At 34.8% G+C, this 22,265-nt stretch overlaps 1 protein-coding gene across 1 annotated transcript in view; it reads right to left on the bottom strand.

Moving 5' to 3' along the window:
- The window catches only part of LOC120952594 (homeotic protein deformed), a 30,936-nt gene that overhangs the window by 6,298 nt on the left and 2,373 nt on the right, over positions 1-22,265 (bottom strand). Inside the window, exons 3-4 of the mRNA XM_040371997.2 lie at positions 4,199-4,299; positions 3,954-4,137 (exon numbers count right to left, since the gene is read on the bottom strand). Coding sequence (XP_040227931.2) covers positions 3,954-4,137; positions 4,199-4,299 — 285 coding nt within the window. The remainder of the gene's footprint in view (positions 1-3,953; positions 4,138-4,198; positions 4,300-22,265) is intronic.

A 22,265-nucleotide genomic window follows, 5' to 3' on the forward strand; every position in this document is an offset into this window, starting at 1 on the left:
TGCAATTCCGAACCAGTATCGTGATTGAAAAGCTGTTCCAGCAACGTTTGCAATAAAATGTGAGTTTTGAAATGCTTAGTCAATTCATAGGGAATGACGTACCGCGCTTGCTGATGCAATTGATGCAATACAAAATCGCAAACCTTGTACTTTATACGATGAATCTGTGTTCAGTATAGACGGAGGTTTTAAAGACGTTTATTCTATTTTTAATAAATCTGTTGTCTTATTGAACTTTAAATGTACCATTAACGTAAGGGGCGGTAGAGGCTTATAAGTGCAAACTGTATGTAAAAAATCATCATAAAATTAAATCAAATCATGATTTAAAAAATGAAATAAACAATAATGAGAATGACTTTTTATACAATTAGGTTTTAATCTGTTTTTAACGTGCTAGGCGACAATAGTAAGTTTGCAAATGAAATACGATACAAAATACAAAAACAAATAATATCGATTAATTTTTTATTTTAGTGTAATATGATTTTCTAAAACGTTATACTAAAATGTTTAATGTACTTTTCTGCATGCTAGCTAATGTAAGTTAACATATAAGTTTTACAGTTTTTCATATTACAGAATAGCAGAAATGGTTATTCAAATATTACTTATAGGGCATCGAATACGCGATGAAATTTTAATCAAACTCAACGGTTCTTGTTTTCAGAAATACGCTTCATCACATTTTTGTTTAACAGATGCAAACAACAATACTATGTATAGTAGAAGGCACAATCCAGTGACATTGAGAGGAAGGTGCAAAAGAGTAATGTAAAAAGCATGACTAGTTCTCAGTATCGCATGAATGAATATGCTGACGGAGCAGCAACATTCGTCGTTACCAGGTGGGATGAAACGTTAAAAAAATCAACCCTCATAGCCGGGTTTGGTTCGATGTTGCTTATAATCAACCTTGTCGTCATTCAACATTTGGGTGGGTGATGACAGACAGACAAGCAGTCCGGTTTTGATGTATTGATATCTCGCTTCGTAGCTATTTGAACGTTTTATATCCGTTTATGGAAGGTTTTCGTTTAAGCTTCTTTGATACTTGATAGGAATGTTGGGAGGAGGATAAATGGATGAAATAACATAAAAAATGTAATAGATCCCCAGCAATCGATAACTACACATCTAAGAGCTACTTGTTTTCGTGCGACCTGATTTAATCCGTTATTCCATAACGCTTGATTTTGCTCAGTGTTTTGTGTGTGGTGCAGACATTAGAAAAATGCAGTATTAGTTTCATGTTAGTTGAACAGGTTTATATTTAAAGAGTTATATGAAAGATTACCAACATATATTTTTATTATATCATTCACTGAATCATTGAACTTAAGTACATGGACTCTCCTGAACAGATTTGAAATTTATTTGTAACTTGTATTCAAATTGAAAAGAAGAGAAAATGTATACAACAATGCTTCGTTTCTCTTATATTTTCTATAAAGTTTTTCAGAAGTAAAATACTAGCCCACATTTTAGATAAGATAAAAGAAATGTACTTTTTGTTGTCGAGCGTATTAGAAGCTAAAAACGAGAAGTTAATTGACAATTTAAAAATAAAAAAAAGTATTACTAGCATCTACATAAAAAGTTACATCGTTATTGGCAGTGAGTGCCCATCATCATTATGAAAAATTTCCATCAACTTAGAATCAAAATGAAAAGTACTATGTTGTCGTTCATTGATTACGAAAAAATAACGGAACTTTATTGTATTATGTTCAAAATAGCATTAGTCTAAATCATAAAAACTTAAGTCATTTGGAATGCTCTATTAAGATATATTTTAGCTTATGATATGTAAAAAACATTTTTTAGCATTTTAGAACAAATAAACGAAAACAAGGAATGAAAATTGATATCAACGCTACACATTCGATAACACAGTAATTTTGTTATCCATGGTTATCAGCTCCATAGTCATCAGCTCGAACGACTTAACTACATTTGTACCTGTGGCGAGTTCGAACCTAATATTGGGAGCCTTCACGATTCTAGTTAGTTTTTTGTATGGAGTTTGACAGTTGGAGGCTGTAAACTGGAAATCATGTAAACAATCCATACAAAACCACACAAAAAACTAGCCTGCAATTTTCAGTCTAGAAAATTTTAGCCTATAAGCTAGAATTAGACTCTATAACCTGCTCAAAAACACAGGTTTGTTTACATTTATCCCAAGGTGCATTAAAGAGATCAGGTGGTGGAATCTGGAATCAAAGCGTATGTAGTCCAGGTGGTCTCATAGCATTTTTTCATAACCAATTTTGAACATCACTTTTTGGCAGAATGGGTGAAATGTTTTTCTCAAACAAGCTTTCTGGAGGCTTGACGAATACTCAAAACACTTTTACCATCTTCACTCAGAAGCAGAAGCGATAAAAATCAGCCTTCAAAATTAATACACCTTGCGATAAGCCCACCTGCATATTATACTCACTTAGATAGCTGCTCGAAAACTGCTATACAATGCAAACAGCTGACAGGCTGAAATTTCAGCTTACGAATTTCAAACGGAAAGGGCCCCATTGACCCATAGCAAAAACCGACTATCCGGCTGCGTGGTACTGAATAAATCTCGAAAGCCTGTATAGACCGGCATATCCGCGTAGATAGGCCAAATAGAAGAAGAAGAAGACCCAATTTACTATACAGTAAACAGCAAAGCCAGATAAATTAAACGTTATCAATTATTTGGTAGCTGTTTGCTGACATTTTCTGCGCTATAAAATTTTGGTAGTGAATAAAGTCATTACGCTTTATAAACAAGCTTGTACTAAGATGGCAATTACCATATGGCATCGTTGTTCTACTTTAACTGAATTTTCGTTGACGTTGTTTTGGATGAGGAAAAAGTTATTTGAAGGGAATGATTCATCGAGTTCTTGATGCCTTTATCTCATCACTTTGAGCTCATCAGTGAGTATTTTAATTGTGTTATTTGCATGGTCACGAATCTAAAATAAAGTTTGACGAGTTTTGTATTTAAACAGTTATAATGATTTTACTATACGACCGAAACCGTTTCTTCTGAATAAACACATAATTCGAAATTATACAGATGAACAAGTAAAGATATTTAAGAGATTCAATAACTAAGCCATGTCTCAATATACCTTTCACACGACTGTGTTTTTTTATTAAATAAAAATTAATAATAATATGATATGGTAGTTTCAATGCTTTACTGTAATCTGAATCTTAACTTTATAATACTTGTATGAACGTCCTGCTAGCTTTAATTCGAATTAAAACGATAATAGTGTGTTAAACGATAACTTGTTTTTGTGAAATTCAAATGAAGTTTTTTTTATGAAATTAAGTGGTTTATATAATAATTTTCATAAGCTGAAATAAAATAAAATATCGCTAAAATACACTCAGTGTCTCCATATTACTATAGCTTGCCTCAAAACACCAGTAGGAATGGAATATTTTTGAAATCATTAATAAATTACAATATAATGAACTAACTGTTCGAGGTCATTCGTCACTACTGTTTGAAAAGGCTGTCAGTCAAACGCAGTCTTTATAAACTTTCAAGAGTTTTCGAAACGTACCCATTCTACCATCATTTTTGGTTTGAAGTGATTTGATTCATTTGACCTTCTCTCCGGTTTTGTAGAAAACTTAAGGTAGAGCAACGGCAGCAAAAGAATGATAAATTGAAACCAATTTATTTTCTTCAAAGTTGATGCTAGAGTTTCAAATGAATGTGCTTAAAGCAAAATACACGGCGGTAGTTTGATCGGTTGCAGTGTCTATTGATCTACAGAAAAGATAAGAATGTGACCAATTTTTCAAAATTTTCGAACAAGTAGAATCTAGGTATCCTATAAAAAGTACTTTTTTTCATTTGTTTCTAGTTTTATGACCTGCTAATGTTTTCAGCATGCAGTCAATTATTGGTTGTCAAATGTATTTAAAAAAAATGTTTCTTTACTCACCAACGCCAGCAACGTGGATTTTTTTCATCCAAGGATAAATGATACGTTCGCCGTCACTAGTTGCATGCATTACATCTTCTCCAAGATCGTTATCAGATTCCAGGTCATCTATATCACCATCGTTAGAGTCTAGTTCATCCGGCGATTGATCAAGCATTAAGCGCTCTTCGTCCAGGAACTCATCCTTCAATTTTGCAGAAATAAACTGTTACATTCAGTTTGTTTATGAACGTTCGGGAACGTACCTGATCAGAGCTGGCATCATCACAACGTAACCGCATACCAAGCTCTTGTAGCTGCTGTCCTGTAGGTGCTGCCTCCTCTATTCGCCTATCCAGTTTCATTCCTACGGTTTAAAAATATACGTTAAGAAATGTGGATGAGAAAAACCAAAACAGAGAGAAAGCAATAAAATTAGGATAAAGTATATTTTAAAATCTAGCAACCGATATTTACTTATTACTCATGCAATTTTTAAGTTTCAATGAGTAAAATCAGTAAATACGGCAAATATGGTGTCAGTTAATAGATTTTTCTGATATTGTGATTGAGAGAAGCTGTACAGTAAACCAATGAAAATAATAATTATTAAAGATTTTATGGTTGCAGAATTTATGCTACCTTGATAGGAATGTTAAAATCACAATAAACAAGTTATTTTCCAATTTCAATGCTACCGAAAATAGGTACACCAGAAATGTTAATTTTTGAAACTTCAATGCTGTGAGCTCCCGCCTAAACTTGTCTGGTTTGGCTTAATATTCCTTTAAAACTTTATCCGAAAACTACAATGCGTATGTCGACATACTACGAATTTCACATATCATAAATGTCACTATTCATCCTGTTCATCGCATTCTTTCGTACAAATAACTTAAAAGAAAAATAATTATTTGTTAACCAGCCGGTGCTTACTCCGTATCCTAAAGCCGCAAGGCTGTCACATTTCTTCAATGGCTTCCTTGTTTGTAACTCACACACCGTTATGATTCAAATTAAGGACATTAGAAGCTGTCCTTGTGTTTCCGGACATTCGGCATATTTATATTGAATTTCTTCATGTCCAGCTCCTCCATACCCCCATATCAATTTTTAATTTGATGTGGAAGTAGTAATCAACGTCAAAACAACAGTGTTTTATCAAATGGTGCAATTAATTTCATTAAAACACGTATTTAATTCATATATGTTACTACTATGTATTCATAGTATGTTTATAATTCTGGAAAGCCAACGTAAATTGTAATTCATTATATACAAAGATGTTTTTAAACAGTGATAAAGATAAGAAAACAACGATATTTGAAGATTTATGGGACAAATGCATTGATGGCTAAAAGGGAAAGACCGTCAATTCGCGTAGCAGTTCTTCGGTTTTATCCATCTGCGAGTGCAAGAGAATAACAGCATCCAAACTCCGTTATTTTTAAAACCATCATTTCTAATCAGAATTGGGTAATCAGAACTTAAAATAAGTTATAAACTAAAATGATATAGCCGGTGGTGTGGGGGGGGGGGGGGGGTGAGAATTAAATGATTATAGACGAAATAAATGAGGATGTCCGGAGTTCGAATCAAAATGTCCGTAATTTGAAACATGAGCTGAAACCTGTCCGGAATATGAATCGAAATATTGTTGCAATTTTATGATGTTTTGCAATGTTGCGAGTAAAATTATTGGAATTTTTGATGATTCCTCATATGTAGAAGGTTTGCGTTAGGAAAGAGCGTAATACAGAGGATTGACCGATTGAAATTAAACTAAAAAAAAATGAAATGCCAAGAATGTCTTAAGTGTCCGTCATTCGAAGCAATACGGTAAAAAACTGTCAAAATGCCATAATGACCAAGATGGTTCACATAAATTTAATAATTAAAGTGGGGTTTACACTCAACTGACCCTTATTGCCGTTTTCGAAAATAGGAGCACAGCCTGCCAAAAATTGGAAAAATGCCAATGTAGCATATCTGCTATACAGAACTTGTTATAATACACACAGCGGTTGTTGTGCCAAAGAAGAAGAAGAAGATCAGGTTCACACTATCACCCTATCACACACATAGCAACACATTTATTGTAACACACTCAGCAAATCAATACACACCATAGCAAAACACCCAGGTCTCACCGTTCGTACAAAAAAAGAGATTCTAAAGCGTTACTAAAGTAGACAAACAGAGAATGCATTGCAAATTATCGCCCTAAACCCTCATTTTGCAACAAAAAAAAAAACTAATAGCGCAGCATAGGCACTTGTCGATAAACAAGTCACATCAATTGTACCCCAGCACCGAAAACAACTTAGTGTAACAAATCGCATAGTTTTGGTCAATACGGTTTAATAGGCAGCCTCGATTTATAATTGAACACCTACACCACCAACAAATTGTACAAATAAACTCTGGCCTTGGCAAGACAGATTCGTTTGTGTTGTCTGGATAGGACTAAGACCTTCCTACATTTATCGACTTCTCATTTAAAAAGTTTAGTTATGCCCCCTTTACCCATGATAAGTCCTCTAACTCCAACGTTTCCAGTAAGGGAAATCCCTTAGGGATTTCTATGATCGCCTCGATCATTAAGTGACGAAAAAATCCGCTTCGAACAAAGTTTAATTCCATCTGGGCTCATGTCAAGCAAACCATTGACCTACCGCGACGATACTCGACGGTCAGTTGCATGATGTGATCGTCACATAACATGGCGACCGTAACTATTTTCAAACAAAAACGGTGTTTTCCTTTTCACGAATATATTTGAAAAATGTCTTTCAAACGGCAAATAAATAAAGAATTACAATAGTTTATCAATTAACAGAACATCAGTTTCATGAAAAATAACAAAAAATGTAAGTATATGAGCAGTTTTTTGTGAAACTTCTGCAGAAGCCTGCTCAATATTGAAACAGTTACACTGTTGCAGGAGTCGCAAATAACATTGTGAAACATTGTGCCATTTCGGGCTTACTTTTCGCTTATGGGTGAACGTAAACATTTCTCATTAACCAGAAATTATAATCTCCTCACCATTTTATTATGAAAGCTCGATTTTCGTCTTGAAAATAAAAAAAAAACAATAACACAAAATAGTATAAATAATAAACTTATAGTTTTAGCCTTTCGAGGGTCACACGTGGTCCACGGGTTATATTTTAGAGACTCCTGCCCTATTGCAACTAAAATTATAAAATTGTATTAAAAAAATCTAAAGAACAAAGTATTCGTTTAAACAGTTATATAACAGAATATGCGGGCATGATGCAGTCGGAGATTATTAAGTCTAGAAAACATAGGAGCCTAGCCTAGCCTAGCCTAGCCTAAAGTAGACCTGCAGTTTCCGCTTGCTCACATCCGATTTCAGAGTAGTTTCCGCTCGTTCCCGAATGCTTTGCACTCTTTACTCATCAAAAAATAAAGGAAAGAGCTCTGGTAAAGAGACACAAGAAACTGTAGTTTGAAGGCGTAACTCAATATATGCCCCTGAAGTTCTTAAAATCATTTTCCCTCCCACCATCGATCTTCAAGGAAAAAATGGCCAATGGTAAAAATTCATCCATAAATGCAATTGCATTAACAGAACAGGAACACGGTTTACACGGATTCTGTATTCATAATAATGCTTTCCTTCATGAGTGCAAACGACCGCGTAATGTACCCGTCTCGCTGGGTATCAAGGTGGAAATATGAGTTTCACTCAGCTGCGGGTTTACAGTGTCGGGGGCCCTAAGCAGTAAGAATTGTTGAGGCCCCTTTGTACATGATTACTGGGGGGTATTCGGCTTCCGTCTTTGATTATGAAACATTTCAACTTAAATTTGGTTGCTGCCGGGGGGGGGGGGGGGTGCTTAGGGTTCGGTGCTTAGGGTAGCGCGGGGCCCCAACGTCCATCACCCACGGGGCTCTCCTTGCTAATACAGTGCCATATTCTATCAAGTGTTATGGATAATGGACTGAGAATTCCGGGACCCCTCATTGACGGGGCCCCCCACAATTGCTTACTTTGCTTACCGTTAAATACGCCACTGGTTTCACTGAATGTTGGATCTCCTTTTATAAGAAAAATGGTCATGTGGCTTCTCAATATTCGTCGATGAAGTTTTGAAATCGAATAATTGTAGTCATATGCCATTTGGTAATAAACAATGTTCACCAGTTTATCCTCATGGATATGTAAAGAGGTTATTCCGATACGCAATTTAAAATCTGTTCCGGAATCCTCAAAGTAAGGACATACATGGTGTTATGCATAATAAAAATTAAGTCTCCTTTTGAGGCTGGACGCCGCTGTACATACTTTCCCAGCAATGCAAACAGAAAGGTATCACAACAAATTAATTATAATTTGTATTTTCTTTTGTTACTTTTCAAAACACACAAAATATGGTCGGCGGTAATATCCAAACCGATTGTCAACTAATTTCCACACCGATTGTCATTGTATAAATGAAAGCAAAAAGACGTTAATGATGTATTTTAAATATACAGAAAAGCACCTTTTTGTAACAAAATAAAAGTATCTGACGCAGATATGCATAATACTTGAGGTAAACTGCTATCTTGAACATAAACCAATGCATAAACAGAGTGAAATAATTAAGTAATGTAAACCAATTTATTGTAATTTGAACGACATTTTTGTTTTTACTACACTTTTTTTATTGAAGTCTTTGTCACTTTGGCTTACTTTTGGCCAAAGTGTGTATATAGGTTCCCGAACGAATTGGTAACTAATTTAAGATTAAAAAAAAATATCTTTTGACAGAATGGGTGAAATGATTTTCCAAAGGAATGGTTCGCTTTTCTTAACAACACATAGGGGAAGGTAGGTAAAAACGGACACTGCGGGTAAGATGGACACTTCTCATAAATGCATGAAAAAGATAATTTTCGAAAAAATCAACAATGCAGCATCCTAACTTAAAGTTAAACAACTCGTTTGAGAATATTTTTGGCATAATATATGCATAATTGGTTAAATCCACGAACAAAATAAATTTTCAATCGTGTGCACCCTTGTGGATCTAATGTTGCTACTGCGGATCTTAAGCTCAAAATATTGTTTTTTGGTCTTTTAAACATCCTGACACCAAAGTGGGAAAGTCGGACACTTTATTGTAGGGAAAGATGGACACCGAATTTATTGATTTATTTTACTTCTTATATCAATTGGTGATAAATAGATTTCTTCAAATACCTTAACAAAAGGTATTCCAAAGCTACAAAACAATCAGCAACTAGAGAATGTATTGAAATAAGCGAGAAATGAAACACCGGTTAAAATAGTAGCCATTCGTTATGCTATTACTCGCTCGACGCTGGTGAGGCACTTCACAAAACCCAATATCTTGTCACGTCTTGGACAACTTTAAGCAATAAAAAAATGAGGCATTGATATGACATCGTTCAAGAATAGATGAGAAATTTTATCGGATGACAAATATCAAATGTTGAATTTTGACATGGTGGAAAATGGCTTAAATTATTAACAAGTTCCTCAAAAAATACTAGGGTCGTGGACTTTTCGTGTAGTAATTTCCTAAAAGGATTTTCTAGACTGTTGTTCTATAAGCTGGAGCAACGTCGGCTGCTAGTGCGCGATATTTCAATAATGCTTTAGATGCTGCATTCTACGATAGGGGAAGGTAGGTAAAGACGGACACTGCGGGTAAGATGGACACTTCTCATAAATGCATGAAAAAGATAATTTTCGAAAAAATCAACAATGCAGCATCCTAACTTAAAGTAAAACAACACATTTGAGAAAATTGTTGGCATAATATATGCAAAATTGGTTAAATCCACGAACAAAATAAATTTTCAATCATGTGCACCCTTGTGGATCTAATTTGACTACTTACTACGGATCTTAAGCTCTACAACTTGTATTGTTTATATTTCCGAAAGTTTTAGTTCACGAATGAGTTGTTGTGATCATTAATGAAAAAAACTGGCGAAAAAACGAGAATGAAAGCAATACAAAATGTTGTTTTCTGAAGGTTTAAACATCCTGACACCAAAGCGGGAAAGACGGACACTTGAATTGTAGGGAAAGATGGACACCGAATTTATTGATTTATTTTACTTCTTATATCAATTGGTGATGAATAGTTTTCTTCAAATACCTTATATAAGGGTATTCCGAAGCTATAAACCAATCAGCAACTAGAGAAAGTATTGAAATAAGCGAGAAATGAAACACCGGTTAAAATAGTAGCCATGCGTTATGCTATTACTCGCTCGACGCTAATGAGGCGCTTCATGAAATCCAATATTTTGTCACGACTTGGACAACTTTAAGCAACAAAAAGATGAGGCATTGATACGACATCGTTCAGGAATAGATGAGAAATTCTATGGGATTACAAATATCAAATGTTGAATTTTGACATGGTGGAAAATGGCTTAAATTATTAACAAGTTCATCAAAAAATACTGGGGTCGTGGTCTTTTCGCGGAGTAATTTCCTTAAAAACAGTTTTAGACTATTGTTCTGTAAGCTGGAGCAACGTCAGCTGTAAGTGCGCGATATTGCAATAATGCTTTAGATGCTGCATTCTACTATACATTAGAAGCGGTGCTTACAATTCCTAAATTCACGGCTGAATGAATCGTCGTTGCAATTGGCCAAGAATTGGATTATAACCGTACCAGAACGTGGAAAGCGATAGAATTTGTTAAAATACTGTAAACCTCTTCAATTTCCACCGTTTTTTATAGGTGTCTATCTTACCCTTCATGGTGTTCATCTTTCCCATATCAGGTGTCCGTCTTACCCGAACATTTCAAAACCGCACGAAAAAAACCATGTTTTTCATTCATGAAAAAAACGCAAAAATCGATGGAAATTTAAAAGTTTCAACACATTTTCTGATAAAACATGAGTGTAAGATAGTGTATGCACATTTTCATGGTCGTAGTACTTATATATCTCCAGATTTTTACCATTTCCCTTAACGTATCCGTCTTTACCTACCTTCCTACCTTTATTAACGGCATAATTGTGATACAGAAAACGATTTAAATTACTTCAGATTGTTTTCGCATACAATTAGAAATGTTTTACTTGTGTTTGGTGGTATTTTATTGAAAAGAACGAAGAGTTTAAACTCTTGTGTATTCACAAGAGTGTTTGTTTATTCAGCAAATCGCCAGAAAGCTTGTTTGAGGAAATGTTTTCACCCGTTCTGTCAAAACCTTACCGCGAGGCCACATGGGGTGAAATATACAGCGAACGATAGTCTCTACGCTCTACCCTTGTTTTTTCCTTTTCTTTTTTGCTAGGTCAAGACTTGGTTAATTAGGCTTAGTTTTTCATGAATTATTTTTTTATTTGTTAGTATTTAATTAGTTTTAAGTCTATTATATTTAGCCTTGATGGCGGATATTGTATTAAATAAATGAAATGAAATGAAATGCAATGAAATGAAATATTTGACAGGCGAAATATCTGACGGATAAAGCATCACAGCAACCAGCTGATGTGCAATGTAAACAAATTACGTCCACAAAATCGTATTCATCGTATCCATTAAATAATTACAATATAGAGTACTTCGTCAATTTTGAGCCAACAGTTCATAATTTCTTCCAATTAGTGAATGTTCTGCTTGCGAAGATATTATTTTTAAGTGAATTTCGAAAGCAAATGTTGTGTCTCCCCCAACACTTTAGCTGGACCTGTCAGATATTTCACCTGTCAAATAGTTCATTTCAGTGTATATTTCACCTCATGTAGCCGCGCGGTTACGCTCTAGATTGCGCTCTCTCCTGTTTCTATTTGTTGCTAGGATGAATTTTGTCGTCGATTGCTGTTTATGTTTAATGTACTTGAAATGATCCAAGTAACCATGTTCAGAAAACCATAAATATTACGTTCGGGTACAATGTCTGGTGATACGTGCAATAGAATACGTCAAATTAACGAAGAGTCAAACAAAACTACACAAGGTTAACTAAAAAAATAAATAAAAACAATTGAAAACCATTTTTTTAACGCACTAAAATCAAAATGAATTTTTTTTCTTGAAACAGGTTTTCAAATTTCTTTTTAGTTTATTGCGTGATTACTTAGTTTAAGCTTGATTGAATGATTCAATTAAAGCATTAGGCATTTTTCCCAAAAAAAAGTAGTTCTTGCAAAATTCGTCAACCAAACAAAACAATTATACCTTTATGAGGATGGGCTAAAATTACTTAACAAGCAAAATAGTCAACCCGAGACTTATGGGACTACAGATTTATATCAAGTTTTTTATCCTAATATGTATCAATTATTCTCAATGATTATTCAATGCACACACCAATGATTTGCTTTCTTCGGAACAGATGCAACAGCTGACCAACGTCGACACATATAACAGGGGGTTTCAAATCATTTTGAAATGTGTGCTGAAATGATTTTTTCGCTCACGAAATTTATTTTGAAAGGATTAGCTCAATGTTCATATTCATCCATCCAAGTTTAGACTAGACTATTGATTCTCAATATTCGTCGATGAAGTTTTGAAATCGAATATGAACTCTGAATAAGCATATGAACTCTTAATTATTCTACAGATTTGTACACACTTCTTGAACAAAAGGTAGGATTGATCATGATTGATCGTGTTTTGCAAGCAGAGGCAGATTTTCCTATAAGCGGACTGAAGGATTGCGAAGATCCCCTGCCTAAAAGGGAGCACGAGTTAAACCTCCACTTGTAAGTTGGCTTTTACAAGCGATTGTTTTTTAAATTAATGCACATATGAATGGAAAAGTAAATTTTTATAAAAGTAATACATTCAAGACTTTACCTACTCGTCTAGCTGAATATTTTACAGAAAAAGGTGAACTATGACCGCAATAGACATAGGGCGGTAAAGTCTCATCATTACTTTAATACGGAATCATCAATACACACGTATTACTAAAAAAAAAGTATTAAAATAATCCAATGACAACTAAATTATAAAAAAAATTTAAAATAGTGATGGGCGCGCAAAAAGTATTCGTCTATCTAGCACTTAACTCATTTACGTCTGCCAAACACTACGTAGACAAGAATTAAATTAATATTATCAATCTGCTAGTGGCTGTCTTGCAAATTAATGCATTTTAGTTGTGTCAATTGCACTTCGAGAGGTCAGCGAAGCACTAACAGCAGGTGAGTTAAGGGTATGGAGCATGACGGCGAAAATCGTATTATAGTCCTATGCATAACCTATCCTACACATTTTTTAAGGTTACAAAACATGTGGGAGGCCTCATTCAATCGTTTGATCAGCGTTCGGCCATTTTTCTGAGACTAATTTTGTATCAAATTGTCAACTAAGCAACCTTCTTCTTCTATTTGGCGTAGCGTCCTACGCGGACATGCCGGCCTATACAGGTTTTCGAGACTTAATTTAACTTAAGCAACCATTCTTTACAATTGATCTAACGAACGAATTTATCAAGAAACGGTTTGATGTCCACAAAATCAAATATAACCCAGTAATCAGAGCATTTTATGATGGTCAATAAGATCAGGAGAAGAGATGGGTTACATTTGGTTGATGAGTCATGTTTCAATTCATTGTATCTTGTTATTATATGGCGTATGATGAAAACAATTGAATTGACTCTCAATATGATACCAGTTGCCAATTCTTCAAAGGAACTTAGCCACGTGGTCCGGAAATGCAATGTTTCTATCAGCTATTTTGCGCGCCAAACAAACGACCTTTTATTTTTTTATTTTTTAAAGAATTTAGTTGTTATTGCACTATTTTAATGGTTATGTTTTAGCAATAAGTATGTATTACTGGTCCCTTTATCAAACTTCATCATTACCTTTACCACTCCATGCCTATTGCGGCCAAAATTCGACTTTTTCTGTAAAATATTTAGCTTGGATAGACTGAACAACGAATTGTTGCTAACAAAAAACCAATGCTCCCATTTTTGTACGTTTCTTTAATTGTCTGTTTTATCATGACCTTGATATTTATCGCTTTGTTGATGTTCTGTTGCTACCAACCTAAAAGCCACTTACAAAACATTTTACGCCGCTTTAGCGGTTCTAAGTTTAAGATTTGAAAGCATCGAGTTCTAAAAAAATACTCAAAATTTGAGCATTTGAGAGTTAACAGGAGTATTTTGATTCTTCCCACAAATACCACATGTCATTTTTCGATGCCATCTCTATTATCTTGAGTTGATCTTAAGTTAGCAAAGCCATTTTCGTAACATTATACAAAGAATCGCTGATTGGAAACCAAAACGGTTTGAATTTTTTTAAGGATATAACATATTCCTGCACAAAAATCAGTTTGCAGGTTGATAAGATTATTCTGGATTAAACAGGGAGTTTGTAAATTTTCATTTCAACAAACTTCTACAATTTTCATTAACACTAAATTATTGGACGAATAATCGTTGTTTCGATTCTTACTTTTGAAGATACAAATACATTTTGTGAAATTTTGACCGAAAATTCTCCCCCAACAAATGCGAAATACCCCCTTCGGAGAATCGTTGCTACCTAATTTTGGTTCTAGCCGCGCGGCCACATGAGGTAAAATATACAGCGAAATGAGCTATATGACAGGTTAAATATCTGACAGCTGCTGCTAAAGGAATGGGAGAGATACTACATCCGCTTTTGAAATTCACTTTAAGAAAACTTCTTCGTAAGCAGAACATTCCCAAAATAAAAGAAATGATGAATTGTTGATTGAAAATTAACGAAATACTTAACAGTGAAGTTATTTAATTTAGTTACGGTTTTGTGGACGTTATTTGTTTACATTGCACATCACCTGGTTGCTGTGATGCGTTATCTAACAAATATTTCGCCTATCAAATTGTTCATTTCGCTGTAAGGCATAAATTTTTACCTCGAAGGCAGGGGTCTCCGAACTACGGCCTGCAGGCCGCATGCAGCCCTCGAGAGCTTAGATTGCAGCCCACGATGACCCTATAGAAGTTTAATATAAATATTATATTATACTTACTTTTTTGAATAAAATTTTTTTTTTTTTTTACTTTTCAACGACAAAAATCAAGCTTTAGTAAAACAAAGCTGTACAAGTCTCGTTAGTATTTTGTTATAAAAACGAGATTTAGACATTCACTCATCGGTTAAAGGTAGCGTTTAACATTGTTATTTTTGAAATAATGCGGCCCGTGAACTGAAAAGTTTGGAAACCCCTTTTCTAAGACATCAATTCTTGACAGTGTACGTCAATTTTTGACACTAACGCACCTATTATTGTAAGTCATCATTTTTTACTCTTCTAGCAATCATGATAACTTTACAAGGTATTTGAGCAAATTTTATGACAAGTGTAATTCTACATCTCATAAACATCGTGTAATTTGATTGTTTTTGAGAAACGGGTAATTTTAATAGTTTTTTGAGAAAAAATAATGAAATTTTAGGTATTTTAAAATCGTTCTTTACACCTAAAATTATATGCCAACTTTTTTCTCTCCATTAAAATTTAGAATATTGGCGAAACAATTGGTTTATTTTTAATTCTATCAAAGGACCCCTTTGCCTTTTAAGTACCCTTTACCTCGTAGACTGAAATTTCAGCCTGTTAGCTGTTTTAGCAGTTTTCGAGTTTTCAAAAATTGCATCTCAAGCAACTAATTATGGCTATAGTGTTCCTAGCAATTCGCCCTAGCTGTACCAATTGTGATTGTAGGCCAAAACTCGCCAAAAACATCAATTCACCTAGAACAAACAAACACCTAGAATGGACCGTTACCCCGTAGCAAGGATTGACTATCCGGCTGCTTGGTAATGAATTAAGTCTCGAAAGCCTGTATAGGATCTCATACAGGGTTTTCTGATAGAACTCAATACCGCGAGACACTTTGATGAATCGGCGGGAGTCAATTGCAAGACTGCGGGACGATACGTGAAAACGTTGACGATACCGGGATCTGCGGATTTGCATCGCAAGACTGCGGCACACTTTTCGGACACATTGTCACCTTTCAGGGACATATGGTCTGATAGCAGGGATTTTAAATTTTAAAATTTTAGACGTCTACTGGTTGGGTTTTGGCTAACAGTGGAGCCCTTTCCGTTTTAAGTTCGTTGGCTGAAATTTCAGCCTGTCAGCTGTTTGCTTTGTATGGCAGTTTTCGAGCAGCAATCTAATTCGGTATAATATACAGGTGGGCTTATGCCAAGGTGTATGAATTTTGAAGGCTGATTTTTATCGATTCTGAATGAAGATTTTAAGAGTGTTTTGAGTATTCGTCAAGCCTCCAGATAGCTTGTTTGAACAAAAGTTTTCACCCATCCTGCCAAAAAGTGATATTCAAATTTGGTTTGAAAAACATCTCATGGACCACCTGGACTACATACACTTTGATTCTAGATTTCACCACGAGATCTCTTTCATGCACCTTGGGGTAAATGTAAACAACACCATGTTTTTGAGCAAGTAATCGAATCTAATTCTAGATTTGAGGCTAGAATAATCTAGACTGAAAATTGCAGGCTAGTTTTTTGTGTGGTTTTGTATGGAGTGTTTACATGATTTCAGCCTCCAACATTCAAATTCCACACACAAAACTAACTAGAATCGTGAAGGGCCCCAGTATTGGATTTTTATCTGTTTGCAAGCGTATTAATTAGCGATACACTCTTAAAATATTTATTCTCATCGGCTGCGAATACGGAGTGGGTATTAAACCTAATTCTCGCAACTACTGATAATTCGGATCAACCCGGACTCGCTGGATCCACGACTAATCCTACCTTTCCCGACTCGATCCGAATTCATTGGTGAATTTCTACTGAACCTACTTAATGTACCTAAATGTACCTTTCGTACTACTCCGGGTCACTGTATGGCTCCAGCCCTGTAGGTTTGAGTTGACTCACCCATCAATGATACAAGTGCTTAAACGCTTTATGTTTGGAGTTTTAGCTTTAATGTTTTCTATGCTCTACATTTAATATATGTTCTACTGGAATAACTTAAACTCCGCGCATACATGCTTGGCACTCTCACTTCAAATTTCCTTTGGATACCGTTCCATCGTAGCCATGGCATTGATAACAATTGCATCCATTATGCAAAATTTTATAAGCTGTTGCGCGATTGAACAAACCCAATCTACCCGGGACAATGCGGTTTCTAATACCCATGGATTTTTTTTCCCGAAATTGAAAATACCCGATTTGGTACATCCCTGCAGGTAGGCTTATCCCAAGGGGTGTGTATTTAGAAGGTTGATTTTCGATACCTCAAACCTCTAAATAGCTCATTTTTAATAAAGCAAGCATTCTACATTAGAGGAGAAAATAACTTATAACTTTGCTAGAAACGCTGCAAAAATTATTATATTTATTTATATTTATCGTTATTTTCATTCATAGTCCGGACAGTTTCGAGCTCATGTTTCAATTTACTGACGTTATGATTCGAATTCCAAACAGCTTCAAAACTTCGTCTGTATTCTTCAAATTTATACTCATTATACAACTTTTTAATTTTGAAGTTATTCTTTTTTATTTTCAAGTTATTTATAATTTTGAAGAGTTCCGAACATCTGTAAGCAATACGGCCTGTTTGGACCGTTACTCCTGAATAAAAAAAAAAAGTTCCGAACATCCAACTCTGAGTGAATGAATCCTTCTAGAACGACAGAACGACCGCCTTACAAAACGGGGCTTGGATGCTTTTTTGCTCTTGTACTCGTAGATGCATAGACCCGAAGAATTGCTCCGCGAATTAACGAGCTTTCCCGTACGGAAATCAAGCCATTTGTCACATAAATCTTCAAATATCGTTGTTTTCTTCTTATTATCGTTCTGTCTAGAAACATATATGTATATAATGAATCATAATTTGCTTTGGCTGTCCGGAATTAAAAACAAGATATCAAATCTTGCTTCAAATTCCGAACAGAATTAAATACGCGATTTAATGAAATTCAGAGCACAATATGATAAAAAACTGTAATTTTCACGTTGATAATTTCTTCCACACTTGATTTCTATGTAGTTCAATGCACGAAGACGCGATAAATAGGAATTATAAAAGAAATGACACTGGCGTGGGTTTGAAGTAAAGCTGCTAAGAATGCCTCTGCTTGTAAACCGACAGACAATATTTATTTAATGTGTCATCAGGGCCTAATGGGGGTCAGACACATTTTTAATTTATTGTAGTACATCATGGCAATCATTTAAAATTAAAATGAAGTATGGCCACTGACTAGATAGGAAGTAATTTAATAAAAACATGTCGAATGTCCGAAATTTGAAGCTGTCCGTAATTTTATTCATACAGGTAAATTTGAAATACACACTCTTCTGTGCATCATAATTCCACTTAAATTGTGTGGTTTATTCCCAAATCTTTTTATTATGGGCCGATGGTAAAGCTGTGCCCAATTGTATACTTATGTAAGGAAACATGGTTTTATTTGCCACACTTTCTATCATGTACCCTCATACTCTTCTATAAAATTCTAGAACATATCTCTTTTTTTATCCATGTATGCAAGCGAAGACTAAAAAGCCTTATAGAAAAAACAACACAATGACTTTTTCTTTATTTTGTTGTACTTTTGAAATTATAAATATAAAATTTAACATAACCGGTTTGAATTTATCATTATTGTAATCCAAAAGTGAGAGAAAGAACTCATTATTTCATTGATATGCTTACAAACATTCAAAAAAATTGATTTTTTTTGTTGCAGGTTTGGTTACTAGGAATGTTTGCATCATATGCTTGCATCATAGGGGTGGTCCCGTGGTACAGTCGTCAACTCGAACGACTTAATAACATGCCCGCCATGGGTTCAAGCCTAGAATGGACCGTCCCCCCGTAGCAAGGATTGACTTATCCGGCTACGTGGTAATAAATTTAGTCTCGAAAGCCTGTTTAGGTCGGTATGTCCGCATAGGACGTGTACGCCAAATAGAAGAAGAAGCATCATGTGTTGTTGATCTGCGGACATTCCTATTATCAATAGCATGAGTAAAACATATTAATGCTGAGAAGGCAATTGCTACTTTTTGGCAAATACTTTTTTTAACTTTTAGTTGATCTTAATGGTAAATTTAAAGGATAACTGTACCGGTTTTGGGCAGGTTAGTGCAACAGTTTCACAAAAACTCGTACACTTACAAGTAACGTTATTTTGGGCGATAAACTGTCGTGTTATGGTATTTTTTTTATTTTGCCAATTTGAATGTAATTTTTATAGCTATTTGTAAAAATGTAACAATGTATTTGTTCCTTTTTTCGGCAGTTTGTACCTATTTTGGACAGGCTGTGCTCCTATATTTGGTAACGCGAATACGAGATGGAAAATGTTTTAATTAATGCTATTAGGTAGACAAAAATGTTTAAATCCGTTTTACATTCTCGTTTTTCTAAGATTTTTGTTGAAAAGTAGATAAATTATTAAGTTATGATGCCCATTTTGCTCATTTTGCTGGCAGTTTTAATAGTCTCTTTGATGTGAGCTACAAACAAAGATGATTTTGAAGAAAAGAGACTAAAAATTAAGAAAAACTAAAAATCTATTGTTTTGTTCCTGATACTACAAAAAGATTTAATATGTTTTACATCGAGAATCATAACAATGCAATTCAATTGAATTGTTTTATGCGATAAAATTATAAAAGGAAAATCAACTGTTTTTTGTGTATTCATGTACGTGATCGCATGTCATGGGCGAGGAACGGTGTGTTCGAAAAATGTATGGCAGATTCATCATTGCATTCAAGGTCCATGAAAGAGAACTGGATACGTGTAGAGTAAATTATCAGAAATCTATGGGAACATTTTGACAGTTAAATTAAACATTGTTTATGGTCGTTGCTATAGAGCGAATAGGAGTCTTTTTTGCAATTTATGCTCAATTTTTGCTCCTGATTACAACAATTCTTTGTTCTAAGGCTGATTTTATTCAAGGATCTACGTAGTAGATCACGTAGTAGCCACCAGCAATAGAATGCTAGGACTAGTTATCAATATGACTCGCGAGCTTAACGATATACCTTGCACCAAGGCGCTCTATTGCTCACTTATCCGGTCGTTGATGGAATATGCAAATATCGTATGGTGGCCAACTGCAGCGCGTCCGTTAGCTCGATTGAAATCAATCCAGCGCAAAATTTCACGATTTGCACTTCGCTCATGGAACCAAAGGCTCGATTACCGGACTAGGTGTTTACTACTCGGGCTACCCACCCTAAGTGAGCGAATACGAAAAGCCAGGTTGTCGTTCATCACGGGACTTCTCGACGGCCGTATTGACTCTCCGTCACTACTGGCTGCCATCAACCTGTACGTTCCGGCCAGGCCGCTCCGGACTCGGGCAATGTTGGCCCTCGACGACGGTAGAACGCAATTTGGCTCCTCTGACCCGTTCCTACTTATGTGCCGTGCTTTCAACGCAGTCAGCGACGCTTTTGAGCCGAGGATTTTGCCAACTGAGTTTAATGATCGTGTTTCTGTGTTAAATTTGGTTCCATAGTGCACATTTTTATGTTTTATGTTATTGTAATCCAATGTAAAGAACTCATTGTAAAACATTGCTAAAATGGTTCGAGAGGGCATTATTGTCCATCGATAGACAAATAAACATAAACATAAACATAAACATAAACATCTCTTTTATCATTCGTCGCTTATAAATTTAGATGTGATCAACATTTACAAGCATCATCCTGAAGCCTTGGAATTGCTTAAGACATATAAGTCTCTTTATTCCACCAGGTCGTTTGAAATATTGCCCGACTTTGTCTTTCGAGACCGTTTTATCGTTTTTCAGTTAGCTTTTTCTCCCTTTTCTCCTATCTCTTTTTCTCCTAAACAAATCCTAACGCTAATGTTGACAGGTCGTAGGAACTCTCCTATCATGCTGTTGTAAGGTTCCAACATCGTCGTAATTTGAAACTAACGTTACTAAGTATTCTTGTTAGATTGCATTCGATAGTTAGATTGTATGACATACAGTGAATACTGTTATGATTAAAATTAACGAAAGCTTCAAATTCCGGACATACACTATATTTTTATTGATTGTCTTCATGTCCAGCTCCATATCGCCATACCGCTTTTTTATTTTACATAAATGCCATGATGTACTAGAGTCAATTAGAAATGTGTATGACCCCTAGTAGTGTCCAATGTCGCAGTAAACAAATATTTTCTGTCTGTCAGTTCACCGCCGGAAGAATTCTTAACAATTGTGCTTAAACTGACGCCAGTGTTATTTCTTCGATAATTTCTATTGATTACGTGCATTAAAAACATCGGAGTCTATTGTAAACGCAACAGTGTTTTATCATATGGTGCTTTGAATTTCATTAAAACACGTATTTAATTTTGTCAGGTATTCGAACCAAGATTTTTTTATCTTGTTTTTAATTTTATTTAACTCTTAAACTTTTTATTAATTAAACTTTTTTACATTTTAACTCGTAAATTTCCATACAAAAATAAATCCACCTAGAAAATAAAATTTTTATCAGCAGGCCATCTGATTTTTTCAAAAACTGTGTTTTCCACACTAACACATGCTTTTAATTGAACTGTCAGCCAACTGTAGAGCGTTCAAATAATAAGCATGCCATCGAAAAAGCGTTCAACTCTGACTGCATTGAAGTACCAAGCAGTGAACAACCGAACTGAAAAAATCCCAAATCAGTTAGGTTATACTGTGTTTATTGTTGTTCCACTACAACAACCGCAACAACAGTATATGGAGTCCCAATCTTGAGACAAGTTGCAAAAGTGTTCTCTTGATATTGCTCCGAAGGGTACACTATTATTCACACTACAACAGCATATGGGGTCCCGATCTTGAGACAAGTTGCAAAAGTTTTCTCTTGATATTGCTCCGAAGGGTACACTATTATTCATACAACCATATTTTTATGAATGGATTTACAATGAAAAAATGAAAATGATTGCACAAAACGATCGAAGTGTATGGTTTTTAAATATTTTTTGTCATGAATTTGACTTCACCTGGCAGATGATATGAAGCCAGTTAATCTTTGTTTTGTTTACTTTCCACCGTTTTTAAGCGTACAGTAAAATACTACAGTTGATTATTTATTTCAATACCGTGTTCACTACACTACCTTTACAAATGTGTTTCATTATCACGTTGGAAGTAGTTTTTAATGGAAGAAAACTGTTATTAATATTAAATACCTTAGTAAATCACTCTATCATGCTTGTTCCCAAAGAAATAAGATGAACGGTAAACCTCGGGTTGAAAATTTGCTATGCTATATATATATGTATATATATGTATATATATATATATATATACATATATATATATATATATATATAT

The sequence above is a fragment of the Anopheles coluzzii genome, chromosome 2 (genome assembly GCF_943734685.1).
Source record: "Anopheles coluzzii chromosome 2, AcolN3, whole genome shotgun sequence".
NCBI classification, from domain to species: Eukaryota; Metazoa; Arthropoda; class Insecta; order Diptera; family Culicidae; genus Anopheles; species Anopheles coluzzii.